Genomic DNA, 14,171 nt, shown 5'->3' on the forward strand with positions numbered 1-14,171 from the left:
ATCGATACTATAAAATATATTTAATAGAATCAGTCCGTTTATAGAAGGTAAATAAACGTCGTCACAATTACGTCACATCCGACCAGGATATCAGTTGCCGCTCTTCACGTGCGTCTTTATTTTTAATGCCAAGGTTGAATTGATTTCAATTTTGTGTTAATGTCTGCAGCCCAAGACCGTTGGATTACATTGTAAAGATGTACCCGTTTCAGGTCGCGTTGCGTCAACTTGTATCGTCCAGATGTACCCGTCATCTATATGTAGTTTGTCTGCCTGGGAGACCCAGTAGAAGGGATGCTCATGTGCTTTCTGCTGGCCAAATATCCACTTCCATTACTCGGGAAGAACTTTTTCATAACACACAAACCTCCAGATTATTTTACAGTACACGGGGGTCAAGGGTTTCCCATTTGGACAGCCAAAGGGGATCCGTTTTACCCAGTTTTACAACCACGGTGGACCCAGAGAAGGAAGAGGAGTTTGTGTTTTTAGATGATGCTGAATTGGTTGAAGAACCCCGAGATGAATTACAGACTGTACTCAAAGAGCTCCAAAGGATCACGTCACCCAAGGCTCCCAACGATGTATCTTTACCACGATCATTGTCGGACAAAAGTCAACACAGAGGTCTAGAGATGCAGCTGAGGTCCCTGCAAACCGCTACGAAAGAGGTAAACCTGGACTCTCTTGTTCAATTCCACGACATCAACTACCCAGAGGACGAGGGCATCAGTAAAAAGGCCAAGAGTGATAAGAAGAAAGTTGGGAGGGGCGAGCACAAGGTCCACGGCACCCCTGACTCAGACCAGCCCGTCAGCAGCACCTGTTGTTCGGGCTGCGGCGCTGTTCTGCACTGCACAGCCCCGGAGGTTGCAGGATACCTGCCCAGCGAGAAGTTTAAGGTACTTACTCGTGAGGACCGGTTGAAAAACTCTGTGTGTCAACGCTGTTATCTCCTCGTCCACCACCAGAAGGCACTGACCGTCGAGATGTCAAAGGAGGATTACAGGAATGTAGTCCGGGGCATCAAGTCCCACAAGGCTCTGGTTCTCCTCATAGTCGACCTCCTGGATCTTCCTGACTCCATTGTGCCGGACATAACTGACCTTGTAGGAAGAAACAAGCATATTGTCGTTTTGGGCAACAAGATAGACTTGCTTCCTAAAGACGCTGACAACTATCTGCAGCGAATCAAACGCCAGCTTTCTCAGTACTGCAACGAAGCTGGCATCGGTGAAAACATCAAAGATGTGCACCTTATCAGTGCCAAGACAGGATACGGCATTGAGAACCTGATCAGCTCCCTCCAGAGGTCTTGGAAGTACAAGGGCGATGTGTATCTAGTGGGGACGGCAAATGCTGGGAAGTCCACCCTCTTTAACACACTACTAGACTCTGACTACTGCAAGTCCAAGGGCACTGATGTCATCCACAAGGCCACCATCTCCCCCTGGCCAGGTGAGGAGGTGGGGGGGCTGTTCAGCTGGTTACACAACCACCTTCACGCTCTCTCCCTTTTGGTATTTTCGCATGAGGCACTGTTCAACCTCCCTATGTGTGAGACAACAGCTGAATGCTGCCTTGTTTGAAAGCAGTTTTAAGCAAGGCTTGTAAAAAAGGCCCCTTATGAACTATAACAGCTGGAATAGTGCCAATAACTGGAGTCGATCTATTGATAATATAGTGCACATCTGGATGGGGAGGGGAATCAAAACAGGGGTCCTTTGACATTCTAAGCACTCCTATTGGTCAGTCGATCAAATAAATGTGTAGTTATGGCTCCTCCCGGGGGCGGGGCATAAGCCAGTCTGTTTGACAAGGCTGCTCAGTGTGTCGTGTACCACAGTAGTTACAGTATTCCCTGAAGGGATGCTCTCTAAAGAGTCCAGCCCAGAAAGACTCTTTGTTCCGCTGCCATCAGGAGGTCTGAATGGGAGAGAGGAATGTTGAAGAGAGGAGAACTATTCCTCAGTTCTGTGGATACAGAACTGTGTTTCCTCATTTAAGGCTGTTGGTTAGGTTTTATGTGGGATACATATTTTTCTATCTATGACCTACTATGAATTCAAACGCAGGCGTTATTGTTAAGAAATATCTGTGAGGTCGAGCATATAGTACCGGATGGATTTGAACAAATGTGGAATCTACACACAATAAATACAATGGAAAGTGACACTATATCTCCATTTCATAAAGAGAGCCAGACTAGCAGTCTCTTCAGGTGACAAAGTAACATCAAACAGTAGCAAAAAAACGTTTTGAAACATTGGCATCTGTGGTCATCCAAAGATGAATTGTAAAGCCATCGACTGATCCAAGCGCTTTCCCTTCTCCCTGTGCCCATGGTCCCTTCCCCTGGCGTCCTCCTGCGCTGGGGCCCAGGCACCACGCTGAACCTGCTCAAGTTCCCCATCATCAACCCCACGCCGTACCGCCTATTCCGCCGCCAGGAGCGCCTGCAGAAGGACTCCCAGCAGAGCGAGGAGGACCTGGCGCCGGAGGAGCTGAGGAGACTGCAGACACTCGGCAAGCAGGGTTACCTCACGGGTGAGGAGGAGAACCCCTGGCTCCACCACAAAGCAGTACCCAGGCATCCATCTGGATAAGTCGTGTTATGTTCCTGTGTGTGTATGTGTACACTTTCTATGCAAATATCCGGACGTTGGAGAGTTACCCAAACCCAGGGTCAAATCCTAGAATGTAAAGCCGAATCGTGCCTTGTGGTGTTGAAGACTACTCTAACGTGCGTGCATCTAACGTGCGTCCCTGGCTGGTGTGGTTAGGTCGCATCGGGAGGACCTTCCGAGTGGACCCAGTCCCCAAGAGGGATGAGATCCAGTTTGACCCTGACAGTCTAGCCTATGGGGAATACGGTGTGGAAGAGGAGTCCACCACAGGTAAGACCCACCAGCTCTGAGATGAAGTACCCAAGGGCGAGTTTATTCTTGGTATTTTAATATGTTGGCCATTTATTTTCAGAGCCCCCTCCGGCGAAGGAGGTGGAGTTCTCACACAATGAGCTGAAAGACGCCCACTGGCTATTCGACACGCCGGGCATCATGAAGGAGCACGATGTGAGGCCCCTCCCCTTCCTGTCGACACATGATCTTCCTTTATACCCCTGAAAAATATGTTTAATTTACTACTAAGTTCGTCGAAATCCGGCAAAAAGATGCTTCCTGGTTTACATTGGGACAGCTGTGTTCTCTGGCAATCTCTGAAACTTTTTTTCTGTGTGTGCTTCTCTCTCTGGGCTATCCCTCTCATGTCCTCTCTCCCTGTCTCTCTGTATCTTCGGGCCTTGCTCTGCCTTTCTCTCTGGTCTGCTGTGTCAGGTGCTTGGTCTTCTGACCGACCCGGAGGTGAAGGCGGTGGTACCCAGGCAGGCTATTGTGCCCCGGACCTTCGTCGTGAAGCCAGGCACGGTACTCTTCCTGGGGGCCTTGGGGAGAATCGACTACCTCCAGGTACCCCCCTGCGTGGATCAAATCAGACAAACAAACGCATGCACTCTCACACATACTCAAACACTCAAGCTGTGATGTTTATCTGGGAAATATTAATCATAACTATAATGTACTATCATTTACAAATTATGTAAACCTTGTTTGTATAATTACTAATCAATTAAAAAGGAATTTGTATGCATTCTCCTCGGACCTAGAGATACCTCCCTTCCTTTTCTCTATTTTAAAGGTGTTGAAATGGTTTGCCACTGTAGCCACAAAGTCTGATACTTAAACCATGCCCATCAACTGATTGATCAGAGATTCCTTTAACTGTCTTGCAGACATGTCAACTTCACCCATCGTGTGTTGCTATTTAATTTGGTGTTTCCTACCATAGCTGACTGCAGCCATTCGTTCATCTTATTCCCCATTTGTCCCTTCCCCATTTAATTGTTTTTTCTGATTTGCTCAAATATGTATCTGTTTGGCTCAAATCAAGCCATCTGAGCTACTGTTCATAGTCTAACTACTAGCAGTAATACTACCCCTAACCAGCGCTGTACATGGGGGGGTTCTGTGTCCTCAGGGGGAGAAGGCCTGCTGGTTTACGGTGGTGGCGTCCAATGAGCTTCCTGTCCACCTCACCAGCCTTGACCGGGCCGACGCCCTCTACCAGAAACACGCAGGGAACGTCCTACTGGGGGTCTGTCTGTCTGCTTGTCTGACTTCCCTTTGTCTGTCTGTCTTCCTCTCTCCATGTCCGTCAGTCTCTCTCTGGCTATGGGTACAGCAGCATGTCTAATGCTTAATAGATAGCTACGAGTCAACATGCGTGTTGGGCTATTGCGGTGTCCATTGCGTTTAATATTCCTCCTGACCTATTTCTCAGGTTCCGATGGGCGGGGAGGAGCGCATGAAGAGCTTTCCTCCACTGGTGTCCCAGGACTTCACCCTCAAGGGTCTAGGGTACCTCCAAGCCACGGCCGACATCAAGATGTCCTCTGCAGGTGACCAAACGCAACCCCACACGGGAACTACTGAGTGCTGCTGCTGCTTCCGCAAGCACGCAATAGCCAGCGGTCATAAGTTAACTGTGGTGAAAGTTTCTGGAAGGTGTGGGACGACTGAGTGTTGACATAGTAATTGGAGTGAATCAAAATGTATAAGTATTTATGCAAGTAAAGTGGTTTCGGTGGAAGGCGGTCAGTCTGCATTACACTACTTTCTACCCCAATTCTATGGATCAATAAAGTACCACGCTCTCTTGCATCTTTGTGGTAGGCTGGGTGGCGGTGACGGGGGTGGAAGGAGACCAGCTGGTCCTAAGAGCGCACGCCCCTGGCACGTCCGGCCTCTCCCTGAGGACCCCCCCTCTGCTGCCCCACGTCGTCACGCTGAAGGGGGAGCGCGTCCGCAAGTCCTCGGCCTACAAGCCAAGGAAGAGCCCCGTCCTGAAGCTGGAGACCAAGCCCACGGCCACGCAGGGAGCCAAGAGCCTCCCGGCCAAGAAGAAGAAGAAGAAGACGACGCAGAAGAAAGCTTCAGGACATTGAAATGACATCCGGGATAACACTCTCAAAAGAAGCTCGCTGTGTGCAATGAGTACAACGTCGACTCGACTACTCTGTTAATGTGACTTGACTTAAGTGTTGAGCCGCCTTAGGTTTGGAGTACAATGTCGACTCGACTACTCTGTTAATGTGACTTGACTTAAGTGTTGAGCCGCCTTAGTTTTGTAGTAATGTGTCTTCTATGCCTCTTCCATCGTTGTCCTTGTTTTCCACAACTGCGGTCTGTCCTGAATGTCTATTACATCTCATCTACGACTTTGACCAGATCGTTTCCTGTAATCCTTTATTCATCATCAAATCATAATAAATACGAAACATTGACGAGATAAGTGTATACATAGATTTGTTTAAAAAAAATAGAGGCAAAGCGGTCATTGCATTTAAACACCAAACTTTATTTAAAATATGTTTAGTCTTGGAACAGAAACGACAAAGGGGTTTTGTAACAAAGGAATCAAGTGGGAGTAGACACTTTACTTTGTTGGTGTAATTTTGAATCTACAGCTGAAATGTATTTTCAAATGTAGACATCAACGCCAAAAATACATTAAATGAACTATGGTTTAGAATCGCGTTACCAGGGCTTTTTCTATTGCAATAACAAGTTATAGAATGGCACGCTTCATATGGCACTGCTGTGACGATCCAGTGAGTCAATGGTTGAAGGATTTAGTTAAAGCCAAATCTCAACCAACATTCCTATCAAGTTGTATTTTGCTTCAAACTTCAACATAATTTCATGTAAACTACACCTATGCAAAATATGTCATGTAAAGTACAACCAGCTTACTTAACCACAAGAAAAAAAGTTTAAAAAAGTTGATATTGGGCTGCAATAGAGCCAGTCTTATACAAACATATACACAGAACATAACATATAGCAACTAAATAGATCAACTCAGAATTTATTTGCCAGTGTATCTAAAAGACAGTATTGCACATCAGTCGTCTCCACAAACAAAACGGTAATGTTTTCCATTTGCTTCCAAGTTACATGCAACCTGAACAAATCATTACCTTCAGTAAAAGAAAAAGTACCCCACTAGCTGGCTAGCTGTTAGTTATTAATATAACAGAGGCTTCAGCCATGCTGTGTTTTACTTGAGATTTTGGAGACCAACCATTCTTCCGAGAACCTTCAAGATGTTTGTCATCATACTAATTGTTAAACTGAAATGGAGACTTATTTGGAGACAGCTCCTCCAAAATAAAAATAAACTACATAGTTGGACATGACCGGGCAGCAAATCGAGTAAATGGCCCCTCAGCTTACCCCCTCAGCTACGCACTTACACAAACACTACATTACAGATGATTGTCAAAGGCACTGGAAATGAACAGGAAAATACGGACGATGATTGCATCTTTGGATTTCAAAGCATAAAAAATAATCATGGTGAAATGACACGTAATGCCAGCAATACAGCTACTGTTTTCCAACTGACAGAACAAAGGAAACCTCAGGAAATCTTAAGTACAAAGATTGATTATCAAAGTATCAGATGATATCAGATGATGCGATTTCTATACTTCGGAATACTGTAAAACAAAACAAACAGCTTCCTAGTAACTATTCTGTTAGGGAGGCTCATCATTTATACAAAAAATATCATAAAATTGATAAACTTAGACGGCAACTAATATAAAATAGTTATTTGTGATGAACTAAAAGTCCAATCCATTTGGCCTCTGGATTTCATCTTACAGTAACAGGTTCAACGGGTTTAACCAGCCGCCGAAGACATGAGCATCTGGAGGACCAACGTTTCATGATCTTGTAATTATCAAATCGCGTCTTCTTAATCCCTCCTTCGATATGGCAGGTGGGACAACATAAGAGCTGTCTGGTCCCCATGTAAACTGAAACCAACCGGGTGTGTTTCAGTTTATTTCAGTTTATTTCCCGGCTTTTGCCGGGAAATAAACTGAAATAAACGGAAACACACCCGGTTGGTTCCGGTTTATTTCCGCTCACTTCCCGGCCTCGGCGGGGTAATAAACGTTGACCAGATGGCGGTTGAGGTGCCGGCGGTACTCCACCTCCAGGGGGAAGGTGCGGTCGCAGAAGACGCACAGGTGGCACTTGAGCTCGGTGGGCGTGGGGATCTCGTCGGTGGGCGTCTCCGGGTCGTTGGCCATCTTCCCCGACCCGGCCCCGGCGCTGTTGAGGCCCGAGTCCTCGCTGCCGCCCTCGGAGGCGCAGTCGCTGGCGTCGCTGGCGCCCTCGTGGCTGCTGTGTATCCCCTCGTCCTCCTCCGCGGGCCTGGGGAGCTCCAGGGACGGCCGCGGGGCTTTGGCCCCCGGGCGCCGGAACGTGGGCGCGGGGGGCCGGTCTGCGACGGCGCAGGGGGTCTCCTCCTCCTCTCCGGGGCCGGAGCCCCGGGACGGCACCTCGGCTGCTGCTGGCAGGTCCTTCTCCGGGGCTGGAGGAGCGGCTTCCTGTGTTGCCACTTCCTGTGATGCCGCTTCCTGTGATGCCGCTTCCTGTGGCTCCGTTTCCTGTGGTGCCGTTTCCTGCGCAGCGGTCTTGTCTTTCGGCTGCGCCGGCCGGGGTTTTGTCAGCTTCTGCACGTCGCTGGAGTCTGGTTGGTGGTGGGTCACCTCACTCTGGGTCTCAGGAGGAGAGCGCTGGACGTCTGTAGGGGCCGTCGAAGTGTCCCCGGTGACAGAGTCCAGCGTGTCTCCGGGGGAGGCGGGAGCTTCCTGCAGGACGGGCGTCTTCTTGTTGGTCTTCCTGGTCTTCTTCAGCTTCACCTCTTCTTTCTGCGGGGCTTGACCCGGCTCTGGCGTCTCAGAGGCTGTTTTAGAAAGGCTGGGTTTTGTGGCCGGCTTGTTGGCAGCGCTCGTTTTACTCCTCTTGGGACTGGGGAGTCCTGAGGTCGGGGTGGCAGCAGAATGCTTTGTCGAGAGGTCCAAGGCCTCTATTGCTCTCCGCTTCCCAACCTTGACCTTCCTCGCCGGCTGTTCCACCTCAGGTGACTCTTCTGGGCCGTTTCCCACGGAGACATCCTCCACAGGTTTTCCACTCCCTTTGTCGGGTTTCTTTGCTCCCGTCCTCCTGGACTGGAGCCTTTTGTTCGTCTTGACGTCAGCCTTGGGTTTATCGTCCTCCTGCTTCGCCTTCCTCACCTTTTCCATCCTCCTCTCCTTCTGGAGTTTCTTCATCTCCTCTATCGACCGCTGCAGTACGACCTGCCCTTCGTTGGGGTTGGCCGGCTGGGCCGCCTCCTGGACGCACGGGGTCTCCTTGGGCAGCTGCTGCTTCTTCCTGGCGCTCCTCTTCGCCTTGGGGTCTCTGCTCTTCGTCGGCGTCTCTGCCGGACCTCCGTCCGCCACGGTGCACTTCTCCTTAGTGTTCTCGCCGGCCCGGGCCACCTTCCTCTGCCTGGTGGTCACCTTCCTCACCGCCTTCTCCTTACCCTCCAGGGCACCCTTGTCCTTGACCGCCGTGGCGGTCTTGGCCTTCCTCTGGCCTCGGTCCGTCTCCCCGTCGGTCCCCACGGCCTGCGTGTGGCCCCCGCCCTTCTTGGCGGACGGGGCGATCGGAGCCGCTGCTAGTTTGCTCCCGTACTCTTCGTCACTTTCAAAGTCGCCTCCGCTGCCGCTGCCGTCGTCGTCGTCGTCGTCTTCGTCGTCCTCCCCGCCCCTCACCTTGTCGGCCTTGCTGCGGCCCGAGGGGTCTGCGGAGTCCTCCCCCCCCTTCTTGACGCGGAGCTTGACCTTGGACACGTCGATGGGGATGTCGCAGCCCACGTGGCGCGACTTGATGTGGTACTGCAGGTTGCACTTCTTGGACGCGGCGTACTTGCAGAGCGGGCAGTGGAACTGCCGCGGGTTGAGGTGGAGCTCCACGTGCTTCTTGAAGTTGCTGCGGTCGGCCGTCTTGTACAGGCAGTAGGGACAGGCCAGCGGCTTGGGGCCGTTGTGCACCTGGCGGGCGTGCCTCGTCACCTCGTGCTGATTGGCCGCCAGGTAGTTGCAGGTGTCGCACTTGAACGGCCTCTCGCCTGTTCAGAGCGGAGACACGGGGATTCAATACAGGGTATGAACGGCTCAGACTCCATAGCAGTGGCTCCCAACCAATTGGAGATTTAATAAGTATTTGATGATAAATATACCACATTTCTCACCTTATTGCTCTACCCTAACAAGTAACACATTATTATTATTATTATTATTATTACAAATTCAGTCCGATTTTGATGACCTGTATCCTTGATAATACTTTTATACTCATTCCCAAAACTCTAACTGGATTTGACTCCGGTTTTTGGTCAGGAACCACTGTCTATGATCAACCAACAGGGACTGTCAATCACACTCATGTAGCAGGAACACAGGCAGGGGGCGGAGCCAAACAAGGAGGGAGGTTGCTCAAACACACAGAATATCACAAGAATGCAGTGTGTGAGTGTGTGTGTGTGTGTGTGTGTGTGTGTGTGTGTGTGTGTGTGTGTGTGTGTGTGTGTGTGTGTGTGTGTGTATCTGTATGTTTACCATACTTATCCCACATCAACTGTTTCCAGCGAGGGCAACAAAGGACACAAAGAGTTGAAGCATTAAAATACTGATTGTTATTCTAAATGGACAATTACTACTACTACTCTGATTAATTATACCGCTCTTTTTGACTTGATTATAAACTATTAAGAAAATAAAAAAAACTGCTAATAAACGATTTGCCAACTTACCACAAATACTACAATATTAAATAGGGAAGTTATTTAAGGGGTTGGTGTCTATAGTTCCTGTAACAGAGGTTACGAACCATCTACGACCATATATAGCTATCATAGAGGAGAGAGACGACCAACAGGAGCAGATATCTCACCTGAATGGGTCCTCATGTGACGGGTCAGGTGAGTCTTCTGGGAGCTGGAGTAGTCACAGTAGGGACACCGGAACGGACGCATTCCTGGGTCACACACACACACACACACACACACACACACACACACACACACACACACACACACACACACACACACACACACACACACACACACACACACACACACACACACACAAAGAGGTCAATACACAAAGAGACAAACAACAAGTAGCATTGACCGAGAGTTTCAGGAGTTCCCAACAAACCATGAATATCCTTGTTCATTAATCTTTGTTAATCCCTCTAATTGTTCCTTGATTCCTTTTGGACAATGTAAACTCATCTTTCTAACACTAAGTGCATTCTTAAAGAACCCCCCAGGATGGTGTTGAAGAGGAACAGCGGTCCGCCCAAGGCTCACCGGTGTGTTTTCGTATGTGCTGGATGTAGTTGCTTTTGCGGTCGGAGAAGTAGGAGCATTGGTCGCAGGTGTGGAGCTTGCTGGGAAAGTGATTCCGCAGGTGTTTCCTCCAGTGGTACTGGCTGACGGTGGTGTACGGACACAGAGTGCACTTGAAAACCCTAAAAGGAGCGTAAGAAACAACACATCACCGTGAGCAATGAACCGAGTCGGCCCACAACACGATAAAGTTCTTCCAGAATCGTTCAGCAATGATCTCAGTTGACCCCAGTTGGTAATTACAGTAAATAATTGTCATGATTACAAGCCTTTAAGGGCCCCTTTAAGGGGCCCTTAAAGGCTTGTAATCATGACAATTGCAACTGCCTTAAAGGGGCCCTTAAACCTTTAAGGGCCCCTTAAACCTTTAAGGGCCCCTTAAACCTTTAAGTGCAGCGCGTGCCACGTACCTTTGGTCCTCCCCCTCCTTGCTGTGGTGCTTGAGGTGGGCGACGTAGTGGTCGTAGCGGTTGGTGTTGTAGCCACACCTCTCGCAGCGGATCACGCCCTTGCTGTCCGCCTCGTCCCCCCCGCCGGCCTCTGCCGGCGGCACGGGGCCCCCGGCCCCCGGGCCCTTGGCCTTGCTCCGGCCCTCCACGCGGTTCAGCACCATCCTCTTGCTGACGGCGTGGGTGCCCAGGTGCGCCACAAACTCCTCCTCGTTCTCCGCCTGGTAGTTGCAGGGCTTGCAGTGGAAGGGCTTCTTCTTCTTGGCGCTCTCCACCGCGGCGGCGTGGCTACTCCTGCGTTTGGCGGCGGCGGCGGCGGCAGAAGCTTCCGCCGTGTCGGGGACACTCGCCTCCTGTGGTTTGGAAAGATCCTTGACGGCGTCGCCGTCCTCTTCCGAGTCTTTGGTTTCCTCCTCCTTCTTCTTCTCCTCCTCCTCCCCCTCCTCCTCCTCCGCTGCCTCGTGGTCATCCTGGACTTTGTTCCTGGGGGCTGGGGTCCAAACCCGGGGTCCGGGGGAATCCACGTACTCCACGATGCAGAACTCTACCCGGTTCTGCTGGTCGTAGCTGTATCTGCCGAGGATCACTGCTCGTTAGAATGGTTGAAGGGTACGAGTAGTCATCTCTTTATACCGTTACAATTTTTACTAACAGCAGAGAAGTGAAAAGTGAGGCAGATAACAATCAAGGCACAGACATTGAACATTTGGAGAAGCTCCAAAAAGAAGCTACAGGAATCTCATCTCCGATGCAACTATCTTTTTCGGTGAAAGGACGAAAAGTAGAAACTTGCTTAATGGTATCTGCCTTGCCGAGCAGTTTGTGAAATAAAAACCATTCTGTGAATCGCCCACTCTACCTCACGCTCTCTCCCTCGCTGTCCGAGTAGGTGCAGCCAACCGTCTTCAACTCCACCATGTCCTTCTCCTCCGTCAGCCCGTCGCAGCTGGCCCCGTCCTCCGCCGCACTTTCCATGCCCCCCACCGCTGTGGCCGCGTTTGCCAGCATTACCAGCTGGGGCACGGGCAGGTTGTTCCCGGGCAGATCACTCAGGCTGGGGCCTTCGTCCTCCACCATCTCCCCCCCAACCGAGAACACACCCGCGGGGAACATGGCACGGGTGGCCATGCTAGAGAAAAGAGGGGCTCTACTTCTGGGTTGAGATGTGGTAGTAGAGGTGGTGGTGGTGATGGGCCACCCAGCGATACAAAGTCACCACCACGGCTACATGAAAGAATAAGAGAGAAAGAGGGTCATAATGGGTTGCTGAGGTTTTTAAATACTGTAAACTCCCCTAAACAGGTACTTTCCTTAAAAATATTTGTACTTAAAATGTAATATAGCGAAAATGCCGAAGGATGACAGTTTTTGAATATTCCATAACATATAAATGTTGTAGCTTTATTTTTTTATGAACCAGAAACAGGTTTATGTCAAGTTGTACATTTTTAGTGCACATATTGGCCATGCAGCTAGACAGTTGAAAGATCGAATGAATCAATCCATCTGTGAGGCAATTCATTGTTTAATAAGACCAACATGCGGCTCCCCTGCCCCCTCTATCGCTCTGTGCGCCTGCCTAGAAATAATACAGTGTGGGCACGGCCATTTTGGAACAGCACCACAACTTCATCGACAGCGCCCAGAAACGGGAACGCTGAGCAGTAGGAACAAAGTGTACACGTATCCGTGCTGATTTAATATAGGGGAAAACAATACATACACAACTTATAATAAATAATAAATAAAAAATATTTGAAAAAAATAATGCATAAAAGAGATAGTGAAGTTGTTTACTTAAATGTTTGCACGAATGTAAAACTAAAAATATATATTTCAGTTTGACCATGTAGTTATTTAGTCCTTAGCTTTGCGAGCATTGTGACTTGAAAACAAGTTTTAGTTCTCGACAAAAGTCTCTCCTTGACTTTAAACAAGCTTTAACTTTCGGTCAAGCGAAAATTATCCAAGTATGCGGCTTTAAGTATATGTGTTTCAAATGCAATCACAATTCAAACACACTTTTAAGGCTGGCATTAATGTGAAAATAACGACGAATAAATAAATCCTAGTCGCTGTCCAGCACGGAGAGGCCATTGCCTCGCTGACAACTTCAGCCACAAAAACTTTCTTTCCGGAAGCATGATCTGCGCGTCAAACGCAGTGCTCAGACTCTCGGGAACCTCAAAAAGACGCGATACTCCAAAAACAGATCATTAAACTAGTATATTACACTGGGCCGAGCTCGATTCGGTCCTTAAACATCTGTTGGGCGAGTGTGATCACTGGTGCTGAACTCGGGCTATAATCAGCCCTGGACAGCGCCTCGCTCGCCTTTTCTCACCAACACCCGAAACCCCCTCCTCCCCGCACACAACTGCCTCCATTTTCCAAACTATTATTCTTCAAGTTGAGACAGTTCCTTCAGCGTCGATCAAAAACTTAGACAAGAGGTCGCTTTTATCTGACGGCCCACTTACCCGTTATTCTGATTGAATCTCTTAAATTCTTCTCGTCAACAACGCTTTTCCACGGACGAAACAAAGCAGAAAGTGTCGGGGGAAGTTTCCGCACATTCCTCCACTAGTCTTCCGAGCGTAGCGGGACGGTGACGTCAGCACGCCACCGTCAGCGTGTGCGTGTGTGTGTGTGCGCGTGCGTGCGCGCGCGTGTACATACAACCTTTGACAATTATTATACATTGGTATCTATTTAAGAAATGCTTAATAACTTTGTTTTCTCATTTGACAAATAAAAACTTTGAAGTAACCTCCGACACCAATCCAGAAATGCTTTTCTTCGAAACTAATGTTGTACAAGCATCAGTATTCATCCTTTCTATCTCTTCAACATTTATTTTATTTTAAGAATTAAAAAAGAAAAATCGTAAATCTCCCTATTTTTTCACCCAAACTACTGCAATAGTTGCCATTCACCACATGGAGGTGCTCTTGAGCCATTAATTGGGCGCGCGTGTGTGTGCGTGTGTGTGTGTGTGTGTGTGTGTGTGTGTGCGTGCGTGCGTGCGTGCGTGCGTGCGTGCGTGCGTGTGTGTGTGTGTGTGTGTGTGTGTGTAGTTACTCACTACTTGTTCCAAAAAGTAATTGAGTTATTAACTAAATCACTAGATAATAAAAGTGACTAGTTGCCAGGGAAAGTAACTATGTGCCTTACTGTAAAAAAACATGTCGCTATGTGTCAAAGTATTCGTGGTGGTTGTAGGTATCTGTGTTTTTGGCCACTAGTGTGTGTGTGTGTGTGTGTGTGTGTGTGTGTGTGTGTGTGTGTGTGTGTGTGTGTGTGTGTGTGTGTGTGTGTGTGTGTGTGTGTGTGTGTGTGTGTGTGTGTGTGTGTGTGTGTGTGTGCGTGTGTGTAGTAACGCACCGCATTTAACGTTCAGTAATGGTAACG

At 48.9% G+C, this 14,171-nt stretch overlaps 2 protein-coding genes across 3 annotated transcripts; one reads left to right on the forward strand and one right to left on the reverse strand.

Annotated features, from left to right (window-relative positions):
• Window positions 1-69: 69 nt before the first annotated feature.
• On the forward strand, window positions 70-5,600 carry LOC130390434 (nitric oxide-associated protein 1-like). Its single transcript, XM_056600393.1, has 8 exons — window positions 70-1,458; window positions 2,383-2,547; window positions 2,784-2,897; window positions 2,980-3,074; window positions 3,336-3,467; window positions 4,036-4,152; window positions 4,339-4,456; window positions 4,731-5,600. The coding sequence occupies exons 1-8, from the start codon at window positions 198-200 to the stop codon at window positions 5,000-5,002; spliced, it is 2,274 nt and encodes a 757-aa protein (XP_056456368.1). The 5' UTR covers window positions 70-197; the 3' UTR covers window positions 5,003-5,600.
• rest (RE1-silencing transcription factor) lies at window positions 5,161-13,374 on the reverse strand. Of its 2 annotated transcripts, none has more exons than XM_056600392.1 (6): window positions 13,241-13,374; window positions 11,620-11,984; window positions 10,722-11,327; window positions 10,273-10,433; window positions 9,852-9,935; window positions 5,161-9,027 (listed from the first exon to the last, which is right to left on the reverse strand). In XM_056600392.1, exons 2-6 carry the CDS (start codon window positions 11,886-11,888, stop codon window positions 6,992-6,994), a joined length of 3,156 nt encoding a protein of 1,051 aa, XP_056456367.1. In that variant the 5' UTR covers window positions 11,889-11,984; window positions 13,241-13,374; the 3' UTR covers window positions 5,161-6,991. The 2 variants fall into 2 exon arrangements, with proteins under 2 accessions (XP_056456367.1, XP_056456366.1); XM_056600391.1 differs by having other exon boundaries at window positions 10,722-11,333.
• Between the last annotated feature and the right edge of the window lie 797 nt (window positions 13,375-14,171).

The sequence above is a fragment of the Gadus chalcogrammus genome, chromosome 10, assembly GCF_026213295.1.
Source record: "Gadus chalcogrammus isolate NIFS_2021 chromosome 10, NIFS_Gcha_1.0, whole genome shotgun sequence".
Taxonomy (NCBI): Eukaryota; Metazoa; Chordata; class Actinopteri; order Gadiformes; family Gadidae; genus Gadus; species Gadus chalcogrammus.

Excerpts from the sequence above, each read along its gene's own strand:
- rest (XM_056600391.1), bottom strand. The coding sequence starts at position 11,888 with ATGGCCACCCGTGCCATGTTCCCCGCGGGTGTGTTCTCGGTTGGGGGG. Across the intron at positions 10,434-10,721 it reads AAGGAGGGGGAGGACCAAAG|GGTTTTCAAGTGCACTCTGT; the intron begins GTACGTGGCACG and ends CGCTCCTTTTAG. Across the intron at positions 9,936-10,272 it reads GCACATACGAAAACACACCG|GAATGCGTCCGTTCCGGTGT; the intron begins GTGAGCCTTGGG and ends TGTGTGACCCAG.
- LOC130390434 (XM_056600393.1), top strand. The coding sequence starts at position 198 with ATGTACCCGTTTCAGGTCGCGTTGCGTCAACTTGTATCGTCCAGATGT. Across the intron at positions 3,468-4,035 it reads GGAGAATCGACTACCTCCAG|GGGGAGAAGGCCTGCTGGTT; the intron begins GTACCCCCCTGC and ends CTGTGTCCTCAG. Across the intron at positions 4,457-4,730 it reads CATCAAGATGTCCTCTGCAG|GCTGGGTGGCGGTGACGGGG; the intron begins GTGACCAAACGC and ends TCTTTGTGGTAG.